The 16,151-nt window shown below is 38.8% G+C and overlaps 1 protein-coding gene across 2 annotated transcripts in view; it reads right to left on the bottom strand.

Annotated features, from left to right (window-relative positions):
• Positions 1-16,151, bottom strand: part of HDAC9 (histone deacetylase 9) — a 2,434,493-nt gene that overhangs the window by 1,037,095 nt on the left and 1,381,247 nt on the right. Inside the window, exon 15 of one of the 2 annotated variants that reach the window (XM_053714129.1) lies at positions 1,757-2,798. The exons of the other annotated variant lie outside the window; for it this stretch is intronic. Coding sequence (XP_053570104.1) covers positions 2,778-2,798 — 21 coding nt within the window. The 3' untranslated portion in view covers positions 1,757-2,777. Of the gene's footprint in view, positions 1-1,756; positions 2,799-16,151 lie in introns of those variants that run through there. 2 annotated transcript variants of the gene reach the window in all.

The raw sequence follows: 16,151 nt of genomic DNA, 5'->3' as shown, positions 1-16,151 counted from the left end.
ACATTTTCCAAAGTACAGACCTTAGTGAAGGACACCAAGGTAAATTTGAAATTAAAAACATTATTTTATTGTGCTTGGTGTTATTATACTGATGCAGATACCACTGATCCTATAACCAGCCCTCCTCTGGCTATACCCATGTGCCAGTGTCACTACTGTGTCATTATATAGTGCTGGGTGTTATTATACTGATGCAGATACCACTGATCCTATAACCAGCCCTCCTCTGGCTATACCCATGTGCCAGTGTCACTACTGTGTCACTATATAGTGCTGGGTGTTATTATACTGATGCAGATACCACTGATCCTATAACCAGCCCTCCTCTGGCTATACACATGTGCCAGTGTCACTACTGTGTCATTATATAGTGCTGGGTGTTATTATACTGATGCAGATACCACTGATCCTATAACCAGCCCTCCTCTTGCTATACCTACAGTATGTGCCAGTGTCACTATTGTGTCATTATATAGCGCTGGGTGTTATTATACTGATGCAGATACCACTGATTCTATAACCAGCCCTCCTCTGGCTATACCCATGTGCCAGTGTCACTACTGTGTCACTATATAGTGCTGGGTGTTATTATACTGATGCAGATACCACTGATTCTATAACCAGCCCTCCTCTGGCTATACCCATGTGCCAGTGTCACTACTGTGTCATTATATAGTGCTGGGTGTTATTATACTGATGCAGATACCACTGATCCTATAACCATCCCTCCTCTGGCTATACCCATGTGCCAGTGTCACTACTGTGTCACTATATAGTGCTGGGTGTTATTATACTGATGCAGATACCACTGATCCTATAACCAGCCCTCCTCTTGCTATACCCATGAGCCAGTGTCACTACTATGTCTTTGTATAGTGCTTGGTGTTATTATACTGATGCAGATACCACTGATTCTATAACCAGCCCTCCTCTGGCTATACCTACAGTATGTGCCAGTGTCACTATTGTGTCATTATATAGCGCTGGGTGTTATTATACTGATTCAGATACCACTGATTCTATAACCAGCCCTCCTCTGGCTATACCCATGTGCCAGTGTCACTACTGTGTCATTATATAGTGCTGGGTATTATTATACTGATGCAGATACCACTGATCCTATAACCAGCCCTCCTCTTGCTATACCCATGAGCCAGTGTCACTACTATGTCTTTGTATAGTGCTTAGTGTTATTATACTGATGCAGATACCACTGATTCTATAACCAGCCCTCCTCTGGCTATACCTACAGTATGTGCCAGTGTCACTATTGTATCATTATATAGTGCTTGGTGTTATTAAACTGATGCAGATACCACTGATTCTATAACCAGCCTTCCTCTGGCTATACCCATGTGCCAATGTAACTACTGTGTCATTATATAGCGTTTGGTGTTATTATACTGATGCAGATACCACTGACCCTATAACCAACCCTTGTCTGGCTATATGCATGTGCCAGTGTCACTACTGTGTCTTTGTATACAGCTGGGTGTTATTATACAGATGCAGATACACATCCAGTATTTCACTCAGGCTTTATTTATTCCATAACTTATCTCCCAATATCGCTAGCTGTCTATTGACAAGTCACTAACTTTATTCACACTACATATTTTTTTTATTCCTATTATTCAATCAGAAAGAAAACATAAACTAAGGTTGTTGCGGACACTGCAAGGGCTAGTCACGCACACCTTGCCTATCCCTGGTGATATGGCCTTATAATGGCTAATTAATACACAAGTCATTTTTAAATATGTAATTATTTATTAAACAAATAAATGCAATTCATTATATAAATGGATCAACAGTATTATAATCATGGCATGTGAGTTAGACTGAGAGGCAAGCAAACTGTTTAAAAAAGATTTGCAGTTTAGTTATATGCGAGTGACAGTAAACATTTCACAGAAATAATTGACAGATTTATAATGATGCATCACTTTAGGCCACTGTATGATAACCAATAAAATGTTAACAGATTATAAAAAAAATGGAAAAAAATCTTCTTAAGCTCTTCTGGAAACTGATATTTCAGGAGGGTGAGAGACTATTAGTTATATGCCTGGTTGGATGCTCAGCTGGTTATACTGAACAAGAGGCCATTATCAGATGTAGGAAGTGGGGTTGGCTACTGAGAGGTTGATGTCAACACAGTGATACCAGTAGATTTATTTAAAATGTAAGACTTTATTGCCCCACTGTTCCCTGAACACAACTGCTAATGGCTATGTGCTCTATTTGTTACTTCCAATCTGCACTTAGATTGTCCTCAATAGCTAACAGACTCATGTTTGCTTCAAACTTCTTGGACCTTAATTTTCATTACTTTAAAAGACAGCTCACATGGGGTGGGAGCAGGGGGGCATGAGCAGCAGTTAGTGTAGCAACTTGTTCAGGGTCAATTGATGGTGATCTAGTGGGCAAACAGGCAGTGCTTGTACTATTAGCAGCAGAACTATAGGTCCAGGAAGCAAAGGTGGAGACAGAGGCTGTATGGTTGGCTCTAGGTGGAGGTGCCAAATCTTGAACTCTGGTATTGAGTGGTGCATAGTGTGGTGATGAGACAGCTTGCACTGGCTGTGCATAACAACACTCTGATATTTGTTTCCAGAAGGAGCAGGGTGCTTCTATTGTCTGATGCTAGACATTGATTTTATTTTAAGGTCACTTAAGTCACCATCGTCCTCCAGTAAAGTCAGATATGATCATGTGTTCTGTCTTAATTCCTTAATTGTGTAATCCTTTTGCTCATCCTGAACACCCCGGTCTTTTTAATAGTTATATAGAGGATCCTGTAAAAAATAATAAATAATTTAAATATGTGACTATTGAAACATCACCTAGATGTTATGTTAAAATATATGTTTTAACTTTACCATGGTATATAAAAGATGAATGTTATGGAGAAGTAAATAAACATTTAAATAATGTTTATATCTACAAAGTAAGGTTATATTTATGATGTACTAGTTGGTAAGCCTGCCCAGAGGGCAGTCTATGTGTTGTTAACAAAAAAAATTAAAAAAAATTGAACTACAGAAAAAAATAAACAAATTATCAAAAATTAAAAAATTAAACCTAATCCCTATGAAAATTAAAAAGCTCCCCCCAAAATAAAAACACCCCCTAATCTAATGCTTAACTACCAATAGAACTTAAAAGGGCTTTTTGTAGGGCATTGCCCTAAGTTAAACAGCTCTTTTGCAGTTACCAAAAATTCTAAGTCCCCCTAACAGTAAAACCCACCACCCACCACCCACCACCCCCCAAAATAAATAAACCTAACAGTAAAAAACGGCATTTGTATTTAAAAAAAAAAGAATTTTCCCAAAAATACCCCAAAATTTAAAAATTAAACCTAAATTTAAATTAAGCTAAAGTTACAAAAAAATTAAAAAGCTAAGATTAAAAAAATAAAAAAATGCTAACAATACAGAACATAAAAAATCAAATTACCAAAGTTTAAAAAATTATACCTAATCCCTATGAAAATAAAAAAGCTTCCCAAAATAAAAACACCCCCTACTCTAAGAATAAACTACCAGTACCCTTAAAAGGGCTTTTTGCAGGGCATTGCCCCAAGATAAACAGCTCATTTACATTCAAAATACACAAAGTCCCACCTAACAGTAAAACCCCCACCCACCAAACCCCCCAAAATAAATAGCTCTTTTACAAAATGCCCACCCCTAATCTAAATAAAAATATAAAAAAAAAAAAAAAAACCTAAGTCTAACCCCCAGGTTGGTACTCACCATTCCTGAAGTCCGGCGGGGAAGGTCCTGTCCCATGCGGTAAAGTCTTCTTCCAAGCGGCGACCTCTTCTTTCTTCTTCCAGGAACATCCGGCACGGAGCGGAGGGCGGAGCTAAAGACCAATGACCGTGGAGCTGAAGACCGGGGGCCCTGGAGCTGAAGACCGGGGACCCTGGAACTGAAGACTGGCGATCCTGGAACTGAAGACCGGCGATCCTGGAACTGAAGCCCGGTGACCGCAGAGCCATGGAGCGTGGAGGATCCACAGCGTACGATCGCCGCCGCACACTGGATAGTGAATTCAAGGTACGCGATTAAAAATGGCCTCCCTTGAATTCCTATTGGCTGATTTGATTCTTCAAATTCAAATCAGCCAATAAGATGAGAGCTACTCAAATCCTATTGGCTATTCAAATCAGCCAATAGGATGAGAGCTACTGAAATTCTATTGGCTGATTTGAATAGCCAATAGAATTTCAGTAGCTTTTATCCTATTGGATGATTTGAACAGTCAATAGGATTTGAGTAGCTTTCATCTTATTGGCTGATTTGAATTTGAAGAATCAAATCAGCCAATAGGAATTCAAGGGACGCCATCCATCTTTAATCGCGTACCTTGAATTCACTATTCAGTGTATGGCGGCGATCGTACAAAGAGGATCCTCCACACTCCATGACTCCGTGGTCGTCGGTCTTCAGTTCCAGGGTTGCCGGGCTTCAGTTCCAGGGTCGCCGGTCTTCAGCTCCGTGGTCATCGTTCTTCAGCTCTGCCCTTCGCTCCGGATTGTTCCTGGAAGAAGAAAGAAGAGGTCGCCTCTTGGAAGAAGACTTCACCGCATGGGACAGGACCTTCTCCGCTGGACTTCAGGAACAGTGAGTACCAACCTGGGGGTTAGACTTAGGTTTTTTTTTATTTAGATTAGGATGGGCATTTTGTAAAAGTGCTAAATGCCCTTTTAAGGGCAATACCCAACAAATGCCCTTTTCAGGGCAATGGGTAGTTTAGGTTTTTAAGTCTTAGGTTTTTTATTTTGGGGGGGTTTGGGGTGGGGGGTTTTACTGTTAGGGGGGACTTTGTGTATTTTGAATGTAAAAGAGCTGTTTATCTTGGGGCAATGCCCTGCAAAAGTAGTTTATTCTTAGATTAGGGGGTGTTTTTTTATTTTGGGGGGCTTTTTTATTTTCATAGGAATTAGGTTTAATTTTGTAAATTTTGGTAAAAAAAAATTATGTTCTGTAATGTTAGCCTTTTTTTAATTTTTTTGTAATCTTAGCTTTTTTTATTTTTTGTAACTTTAGTATTTTTTAGTTTAGGTAATTTGTGTTAATATGGGGGGGTGTTAGCAATTTAATTTAAGTTATTTGCGTTGTGGGTTTTGGAGGTTTAAGGGGTAAATAGGTTAATTAGGTTTATTGCGATGTGGGGGGGTTGCGGTTTAGGGGTTAATAGGGTAATTTGGTTTATTGCAATGTGGGTGGTTGACGGTTAAGGGATTAATGGGTTAATTACTTTATTATTTTGTGATGTGTGGGTTTGCGGTGTATGTGTTAATACTTCGTGTGGGAGGTTCTGTTTTTTTTTTATACTTTGTGCGGGCAGTGTTTTTGTTTTGTAATGCTCCGTTTGTCTTCACTGCATCCCGGTGGATTCCGAAAATGGCAGGGTGGCACCACCCTGACATTTTTGGAATGGTGGATTCCGAAAATGACAGGGTTGTGAAATAATCCACCTTTTTTCGGAATCCACCTGGATGCAGCTTTGCTGCATCCAGTTAAATTCTTTTGGCTGCATGCTCAGCCAACATTCTGTTGGCTGCCTTGCACTGCCAACATTCCATTGAGGATGCGTGCGCAACTGCCGATGGCGACGGACATTACAAACGCAATTATAGTATAGATAATGTCAGCCAAACTTTTTTATATTGTTTGATGTACAGTATGTATTTATAGAGATATAGACATGCATACATTAAAGGTTGGAGGTCAGCAGTTAAAGGAACATTGTAATCAAAACATTTTATTCTTCCATCTAGTATTTCAAATGATATTATTAAAATGCTTTGATTTTTTTTTTAAAGTTGTTCCAGTGCGGAATAAACTTTCTTTTTCTGTGTTCTCCTGTAAGCTACACATTCCTAGGTATGAGTTGATTACAAATATACACTTCCCTTTTTTTTCATGCAATAGGTATTTTGTACATGTTTAGCTGTGAATACTATGTCCCTTTAACATTTGTTAATATCTATGTCACCTCAAAAAAATACAAGAAATATATTCAAACACAAAAATTTAATTATATTCTGATTTTCATGTATATATATATATATATATATATATATATATATATATATATATATATATATATATATATATATAATACAAATAAAATGAGTTAATAACATACTTGACTGTATCTGTTGTTCTTCAGCAATTGTGTTTATTGATTCTTTGACTCCCTGCATAGCCAGAGTTGATGTTACAGCTATGGTTCTTGTATTTTATCCTAGATAACAACCTATTCCATCCCAAGCTACATGCTGCTGTTGAATCTCCTATCACAAGTGGTTTCTCAATAGGTTTTAAGGTGGTGTTTTAGATAGGACATAGTTAAATGTGTTTAAAGTGAAGGTAAAGTTTTTGTACTTATCAATCCTATTTACAACCCTTTTAGTAACTTAAATCAAGTCACTAGCTTTATTTTTTAAAAAACATTATTGATTTATGTAATTTTATATCTATATTTTTCTTACGCTTCCTTTCCGTTTCTCCTCCCATTCACTATTTCCTGGTTTAGGATACCGTGACGTATAGAGCGGTCACAACCGCTCTATACGTGTATACTCAGCTTGTGCACATCGAGCATCGATTAACTGCGCATGCGCATCATTTTTAGACTGTCATCTTTGCGCATGTGGTAATCGCGGCTGCTGCTCTATACTACGCATGCGTCAATACTTTGCAACATAGTATTGAATGAGTAACGAGATTCATTCAATACTATATTTGCCAACATAGAGACTGGTTCTTTTTTTTTTTAGATCGTTCGTTTCTGTCAATTGTGAAGTCCTTGTAAGTATCACAACCGGATTGGGGATAATGCGCATGCGTGAAGCGTGAACGCGCGCGCTTGGGAACTGCAATTTAGAAACTGTTACGCATGCGCATCACAAACCAGACCATGATGACGTAAATTGACGGCCGCCTAACGGCCAGAGAATCAATTGGATGGCTGCACAACGTGATCGTTGTTTTTTTTAAAAAAAATTGACGGGTTGTTTTTCGGATAGCCGAGTAGATGAGAATAACATAGGATATCGCAGGTAATATTAAGATTTAGAAATATTATTTATTTGCCTTGATATATTTAATTTTTAAGAATAGAGCGTTTGTATTTACCTTTACTTTAAGGCTATACTACCAAACTATAAAATAAGCAGTAAAGTATACAAAATCAGAAGTTTATTTTGATGTGCACCTTAAGTACTAAATAGACATACTTTAGGTTGGACAATTTTAGTGTAAAGAGTTAGCCAGATTACGAGTTGAGCTCAAAATATTGCTTGCGCTTGAGTAATACCAGCGCACGCAAATGGGAGCCTTATTCTCATGCCGTCAGACACTGCATGAGAACTAGCCCAGCGAAGGGGATAAGTTGCGCAGCGAAGGCAGAACATTATAAATATATATATATATATATATATATATATATATATATATATATATATATATATATATATACAGATAAATATGTGAAAAACCATGTCTGATCTGGCAAGGTTTAGATAATCGGCCCCTTAGAAAGCACCTTTTATTTCACTGTGTGATGCAGGCTTGTTCATCTAGGTTGTTAGAGAAAAAAGGGGCCAAGAGAGAAGCACCCACTTTCTTCTACTGCCCATGTATAAACAACAATGCATTTTTATAAATTATATATGTTAGTAAAATATAAAGGGTTGTACATGGTTGTAACTGGTTAGAAACAACACTTAAATTAATTACAATAGCCTTTAAAAGGGCCTTTAGTAGGGCATTGCCCTTAATTGATTTTAGGTCTTTGAAAAACAACATAAAAAAAACATCTACATTAAAACAATGCCACCCCCCAAAATAACAAAATTTAACTAAAAAAAAAACCTAGGCTAGAAAAGGAAAGTTAAAATGAAAAACCCTATTTTTAAAAATCAAAAACCCACCCCAAAAAAGCCCTAACTAATCCCAAAAGTGGTACTCACAATTGATAGGAAATCCAGCTCCTCTTGATCCAAAGTTGGGCCATCTTTGCGGTGGAGGACTTCGGCAGCATCTTCTGACGCCTCCGCTACGCAATCTTCATCTTTGGCAGGCCCCCCTTTATCCCGGCTCACGATGGCGGAAGCGGACTTCGGCGGGCCTTTTCTAGCCTAGGTTTAGTTAGATTTAGTTATTTTGGGGGATGGGGGTTATTTTAATGAAGATGGAGGGTTTTGAAAATGTATTTATTTTTCAAAAGAGATAAAATCGCTTTAGGGCAATGCCCTATAAAAGGCCATTTTAAGGGCTATTGTAATTTATTTAAAGGGACACTGGACCCATATTTTTTCATGCAATTTTAAGCAACTTTCTAATTTACTCCTATTATCATTTTTTCTTCGTTCTCTTGCTTTCTTTATTTGAAAAAGAAGGCATCTGAGCTATTTTTTTGGTTCAGAACCATGGAAAGCAATTGTTTATTGGTGGATGAATTTATCCACCAATCAGCAAGAACAACCCAGGTTGTTCACCAAAAATGGGCCGGCATCTAAACTTACATTCTTGCATTTCAAATAAAGATACCAAGAGAATGAAGACAATTTGATAATAAGAGTAAATTAGAAAGTTGCTTAAAATTGCACGCTCTATCTGAATCCCAAAAGAAAAAAATTTGGGTTCAGTGTCCCTTTTAGTGTTAGGTATAATGTTTTGTTATTTTGGATACTGTAGTTTTTTTTTTTTTTTTGTCTGTAACAGATTTTTGGTAAATTAGCGGGTTTAGTTTAGAGGAGGGGTTTAGTTTAGAGGGGTGTTAGGTTAGAGGGGGTGTTAGTTAAGAGGGGGTCTAGTTAAGAGGGGGGGTTAGATGTTAGTGTAGTTATAGTTAGCGTTGGGAGGTGACGGTTTAGGCCTTAATCTCCTAACCACCCCTATTCCTTTATGGGGTTGATTAGGTGATTATTGTTATTTAGTATTTTGTAGCCTTTAGCTCCTAACCCCCCCCCCCCCCCACATTCCTGTATGGGGGTTGATTAGACAATTATTGTTAGTTAGTATTTTGTAGGCCTTCATTTCCTAACCACCCCTCACACCGGTATGGGGTTGAGTAGGTGATTACTGATAGTTATAATTTATTAGGCCTTAATCAACTAACCGGTGAGACACTGACCATGACAGGACTTACATTGGGAATAAAACATAATATATGCATAAATATATAAAAAATTGTCATCATGTGCTTGAAAAATCACATTATATATACATTTATAAATGAATGTTTTAACTCGTTACTACAATCAGTTCATATGAAGAAATATTAGAAATATTGTACACATGAGACAAAATAAAAATATCTAAAAATAAGTGCTGTTTTTATAATATTAAAATAAATCACCTTATACTTCAGAACTATATATAATATGAATGAATTGGGGAGATTTTTGAAATACCTATCATAGTAATGAAGCATAGTCAGACCCTTGCTTATGTGCTCTATAGAGTTAAAGGGACATTAAACTTAATTTTTTTCTTTCATGATTTAGAAAGAGCATGCAATTTTAAACAACTTTCTAATTTACTTCTATTATCTAATTTGCTTTATTGTGTTGCTATCCTTTGCTGCAAAGCATATCTAAATAGGCTCAGAAGTTGCTGATTGGTGGCTGCACATAGATGCCTTGTGTGATTGGCTCACCCATGTGCATTGCTATTTCTTAAACAAAGGATATCTAAAGAATGAAGCAAATTAGATAATAGAACTAAATTGGAATGTTGTTTAAAATTTTATTATCTATCTGAATAATTAAATAATAAAGTTGGGTTTAATGTTCTTTTAAGGTGCCACAGAAGGAAAACCTTATTATCACTCATAACGTCACACTAAATGGTGAAAAAGGCTCAATATTCAAACAATGCTGGCTCAAATAAAAAGATTCCTACTGACATAACTACACCATTATTGACCTCTAGTGGTACAGGACAATACCCTCTTAAACCAATAAGGGACTAATATGTATAGATTAGTATGGATACTAGAAATGTAGGTGGACTAGTCCCAATACCTATCTCTATGTATTTAGTGTCCTAAGGGGCAGAATACCCATAAGGGTAAATAAGATGTATGTGTATACATATCAACATTTAGAAGTGTAATATGATAGTCAACACTATTAATCACCCAAATGAAGCTAAAAAGACCTTGTAACTACTATGGATCTACTGATAGGAGCGAGTGGAGCTCCCTAACGTAAAGAGTCCCTTGCATCAAATAGGGTGATTATGGAGAACCTAAATCCCCATAGAGGAAATATGGGATATTGGTTGGGATAGGCCTAATAAATGGTCAAACCAAAAGCAGATGAACAAATATACACATACATATATAATATTGACCTGGCTGCATTCCAATAACTATTCTGTAGCACCTCTGGATCCAGTCGTCTCTCTCTTGCTCATACCTGTACTACGTGAATAAATGTGTATATATATTTCTAATATTTCTTCATATGAACTGATTGTAGCAATGAGTTAAAACATTATGACGTAAGAGGGGTGTGTATTGACACTGCTCCACGATTGGTCAAAATGTTTTATTTATAGAGCTTGTATTTTATATTAACTTTACAGCCTTATGAAACAGCACCTATTTCTGCTGAGAAACGCGTTGCTGTATATTTAGTGTGTCCAATAAAGTCCACACTTTTTACTGTTACTTGCTCTGTGTTATCAATCGTTATATACAATCTAATCTTCCTGATCCTGTTGGTTCCTGTGTGACGCCCTCCTGTGTACCCGGGCTCACGGTTCTTTGGATGACTGCTATCCTTTGAGAGATCCCGCTTTGGGGATTGGTGTGCTCCTTCACGTGACCTGATGTTGGACGTGTGGGTTAATTGCCTCAATTCTTTCAGGCGACTCTTTTGGTCCTGTACAGTTCAGTTGGGCACTCCGGTTGTGCTGCCGTGTTTGTGAGTAGCCATCTTCAAAGGGGGGGGCTCCTTTGCTATTGTTGATCTTGGTTGCAAACGTTATTACCATATGTGGCGCCTCTTTTTCTCCTTACTCTAACAATATTTTAGTGAGTATCATTAAATTATATTTTTACATAACCGGCATGCAGATGTGTAGACCTATAATATTAATTATACTGTTTTTAATTAAAAAAAATAAACACAAGAAACAACATTAATTACATTTTAATTTATATGCAAATATTTAAACATTATGCATTCTGCGTAACAATGAATCATTTTAAATATTGAATATTTATGTTTTGGGCCATAGCTTCTACAGTTAGTTTTAAGTTATAGCAGATTAGGGGTCAATGTTTAAATTATATGTACAAAGCATATTGTTTAAAGTATTGTAGATATCTTAAAAGTGATTTAATGGTTGCTTAAAGGGACATAAAACCCCCATTTCTCCTACATTGGTGTATCCGGTCCACGGCTTCATCCTTACTTGTGGGGATATTCTCTTCCCCTACAGGAAGTGGCAAAGAGAGCACACAGCAGAGCTGTCCACATAGCTGCCCTCAGGCTCCGCCCCCCCCCCCCAGTCATTCTCTTTGCTGCTCTGAACAAGTAGCATCTCCACGGGGGTGGTAAAGAGTATGTGGTGTTAGTTGTAGTTTTTTATTTATTCTAACAAGACCATGTAATGCTAGAAGACTGTCAGAAATTCCCTCTGGGATTGCTAAGCCATTTTTTTTTTTTCTAATAGACTCTGTATAAAATGATGGCTTATATTTAGGGCTCTATGCTGGTTGACACTATTGTGGGCTTTAAAATCGATTGCTTTTTAGCATGTTTTTCACTATAAATAAGGTGTTTTTTCAGACTTTAAAACACTTTTGGGGTTTAATTTCGGCCTGGCACTTTTTTGGACACCTAAATCTAGTCAGAAAGGCCCCTCCACTCTAGAATGAAGGGGGAGGAGGACTCATCTTTAGGCCTAAATTGTGCAGTTGTTTTTGCCTAGGCAATCCATGCATCTTCATGTGGGGAGTCAAGAGGCATCATAAAAGACTCCAGGGAGGCTTATTTCCTGCTAAAATAATCCCTAATAAAGGTAAAAGGCTACAGTGAAATCTGTGGCTAGTACTGTAGTGTGTTAACTGGTTAATAACTGTTATTAACTCCGGTTTGGGCATTAAGGGGTTAATTGATCTGAAAATTTCTGTGCAATCGTTCCAAAGCATTAAGACTCTGTGGTGAAAATTTCATTAAAATCGGATGTTTATTTCATGGTTTTTTTGATGTTTCAGTAAAAAAGTGTGCATTAAGGGGTTAATTGATCTGAAAATTTGTGTGCAATCTTTTCAAAGCATTAAGACTCTGTGGTGAAAATTTCATTAAAATCGGATGTTTATTTCATGGTTTTTTTGATATTTCAGTAAAAAAGTGTTTTTTTTTATTATTTAAAGAGACAGTAACGTTTTTGTCAAAAATAATTTTTATTGCATTATACTTCTGTTTAAGTCTGTTTTATTGCATTATAGTTCTGTTTAAGTCTGTTAAACATGTCTGAGTCTTCTTGTATGTCCAAAGGCCAAGGTGGTTCCCCCATTAAATTTATGTGTGAAGTGTGCCATAGCGTCCAAACAGCTTAAGGACAGTACAATCACACTTAAAAATATAGCCCAAGATGATTCTTTAGCTGAAGGTAGTGAAAATAGCTTGCTTTCCTCTCCTTCTGTGTCAACACCAGCTATGCCCGCGCAGGCGATGCCCAGTACATCTAGCGCACCAATTGCGATTACTATGCAACAGTTAGCAGCAGTAATGGATAATTCTATCGCAGCATTTTTATCCAAACTCCCAGCTTTCCTAGGAAGCGTGATTGCTCAGTTTTAAATACAGAAAATGAGCAAGTAGACGCAGAGGATAATTTATCTGTAGTGCCCTCACATCAATCTGACTTGGCGGTGAGGGAGGGCTTGTCTGAGGGAGAAATTTCTGACACAGGAAAAGTTTCTCAGCAGGCAGAGCCTGATACCATTGCATTTAAATTTAAGCTAGAACACCTCCGCGCTCTACTTAAGGAGGTCCTGGCTACTCTTGATGATTGTGACCCTTTGGTGGTCCCAGAAAAATTGTGCAAAATGGATAAATTCTTAGAGGTCCCAGTACACACTGATGCGTTTCCGATACCTAAGAGGGTGGCGGATATAGTGAATAAGGAGTGGGAGAAACCAGGTGTACCTTTTGTTCCCCCTCCTATATTTAAGAAAATGTTCCCCATTGTTGACCCCAGAAGGGACGCGTGGCAGACAGTCCCTAAGGTAGAGGGGGCAGTTTCAAAGCTAGCTAAGCGCACAACTATACCAATAGAAGACAGTGGCGCTTTCAAAGATCCTATGGATAAAAAATTAGAAGGTTTATTTAAGAAAATTTTTGTTCAACAAGGTTTTCTTCTTCAACCAATTTCTTGCATTATTCCTGTAACCACTGCAGCTGCTTTTTGGTTTGAGGAATTAGAAAACTCGCTCCAGAAGGAGACTTCTTAGGATGAAGTCATGGATAGAATTCACGCCCTGAAGTTGGCTAATTCTTTCATTACAGATGCCGCTTTTCAGTTAGCTAAATTAGCGGCGAAAAATTCTGGCAATAGTGGCGCGTAGAGCGCTTTGACTAAAATCGTGGTCGGCGGATGTGTCGTCCAAAACAAAATTGTTTAATATTCCTTTCAAGGTAAGACCCTATTCGGGCCAGAGTTGAAAGAAATTATTTCAGATATCACTGGGGGAAAGGGCCATGCCCTTCCACAGGATAGACCTTTCAAAGTTAAAAATAAGTCTAATTTTCGTTCCTTTCGCAATTTCAGGAACGGACCGGCTTCTACCTCTACAGCCACTAGGCAAGAGGGTAACGCACCCCAGCCCAAACCAGCATGGAAACCATTGCAAGGCTGGAACAAGGGTAAACAGGCCAAAAAACCTGCTGCTGCTACCAAGACAGCATGAAGGGGTAGCCCCCGATCCGGGACCGGATCTAGTAGGGGGCAGATTTTCTCTCTTTGCTCAGGCCTGGGCAAAAGATGTTCCGGACCCCTGGGCACTAGAAATTGTCTCTCAGGGGTATCTTCTAGAATTCAAGGACCTTCCTCCAAGGGGAAGGTTCCACTTGTCTCGCTTATCTTTAGACCAGATAGAGAGACAGGCATTCTTACATTGCGTAGAGTACCTTTTAAAAATGGGAGTGATAAACCCAGTTCCAACAGCAGGACAAGGACTGGGATTTTACTCAAACCTGTTTGAAGTTCCCAAAAAGGAAGGAACTTTCAGGCCAATTCTGGATTTAAGGATCCTAGACCAATTACTCAGAGTTCCATCATTCCAAATGGAAACCATTCGGATTACCAGTTCGTGGCTCTTCCCTTCGGATTGGCCACTGCTCCGAGAATTTTCACAAAGGTGCTAGGGTCCCTTCTAGCGGTGCTAAGGCCAAGAGGCATTGCAGTAGCACCTTAACTAGACGTCATTTAATACAGGCGTCGTCTTTTCACAAAGCAAGGGCTTATACGGACATTGTTATAGCCTTTCTAAGGTCTCACGGGTGGGAGGTGAACATAGAAAAAAGTTCTCTGTCCCCGTTCACAAGGGTTCCCTTCCTGGGAACAATAATAGACTCGGTAGAAATAAAAATCTTTCTGACAGAGGTCAGGAAACTAAAACTTTTGAACACTTGTCGAGTTCTTCAATCCATTCCTCAACCCTCCATAGCTCAGTGCATGGAGGTAACAGGACTAATGGTTGCGGCAATGGACGTGGTTCCTTTTGCTCGAATTCATTTAAGACCATTGCAACTGTGCATGCTCAAACAATGAAATGGGGATTATGCAGATTTTTCTCCCCAGATTCAGATGGACCAGCAAACCAGAGACTCACTCCTCTGGTGGTTGTCTCAGGATCACCTGTCTCAGGGAATGAGTTTCCGAAGACCGAAGTGGATCATTGTCACGACCGACGCTAGCCTCTTAGGTTCAGGGTTTATGGTCTCGGGAAGAATTTCTTCTCCCGATAAACATTTTGGAATTGAGAGCGATATTCAATGCGCTCCAGGCATGGTCTCAACTAGCGGAGGCCAAATTCATCAGTTTTCAGTCGGACAACTTGACGACTGTTGCGTACATCAATCATCAGGGGGGGAACAAGGAGTTCCCTGGCGATGAGGGAGGTATCCAAGATCGTCAAATGGGCAGAGGATCACTCCTGCCATCTATCAGCAATTCACATCCCAGGAGTGGACAACTGGGAAGCGGATTATCTGAGTCTTCAGACTTTCCATCCGGGGGAGTGGGAACTCCACCCGGAGGTTTTTTGCTCAGCTGACCCAGCTATGGGGCATTACAGATCTGGATCTGATGGCGTCACGTCATAACTTCAAAGCTACACGTTACGGGTCCAGGTCCAAAGATCCCAAGGCGATATTGGTAGATACCTTAGTAGCGCCTTGGTCGTTCAATCTAGCTTATGTCTTTCCACCATTTCCCCTTCTCCCCGGCTAGTAGCCAGGATCAAGCAGGAGAAGGCTTTGGTAATTCTAATAGCTCCTGCGTGGCCACGCAGGACTTGGTATGCAAACCTGGTGAATATGTCACCAGGAAAATTTACCATAAGATATGGCGGAAATATCTTTGCTGGTACGAATCCAAGGGTTACTCATGGAGTAAGATTAGGATTCCAAGGATACTATATTTTCTCCAAGAAGGATTGGAGAAAGGTCTGTCAGCTAGTTCTTTTAAGGGACAGATATCTGCTCTGTTTGTTTGGTTACACAAGCGTCTGGCAGCCATGCCAGATATTCAGGGTTTGTACAGGCTTTAGTCAGAATCAAGCCTGTCTACAGACCTGTGACTCCTCCATGGAGTCTAAATTTAGTTCTTTCAGTTCTTCAAGGGGTTCCGTTTGAACCTCTACATTCCATAGATATTAAGTTACTATCTTGGAAAGTTTTGTTTTTTTGTAGCTATTTCTTCTGCGAGAAGAGTTTCTGAATTGTCTGCTTTGCAGTGTAATTCACCCTATCTGGTGTTTCATACAGATAAGGTCGTTTTACGTACCAAACCTGGTTTTCTTCCAAAAGTGGTTTCCAATAAGAATATCAACCAGGAAATAGTTGTTCCTTCTCTGTGTCCTAATCCAGTTTCAAACAAGGAACG

Source organism: Bombina bombina, chromosome 5, assembly GCF_027579735.1.
Source record: "Bombina bombina isolate aBomBom1 chromosome 5, aBomBom1.pri, whole genome shotgun sequence".
In the NCBI taxonomy this organism is placed as follows: domain Eukaryota; kingdom Metazoa; phylum Chordata; class Amphibia; order Anura; family Bombinatoridae; genus Bombina; species Bombina bombina.
Note: the sequence above shows the minus strand (reverse complement) of the source record. Positions and strands in the feature narration are given on the sequence as shown.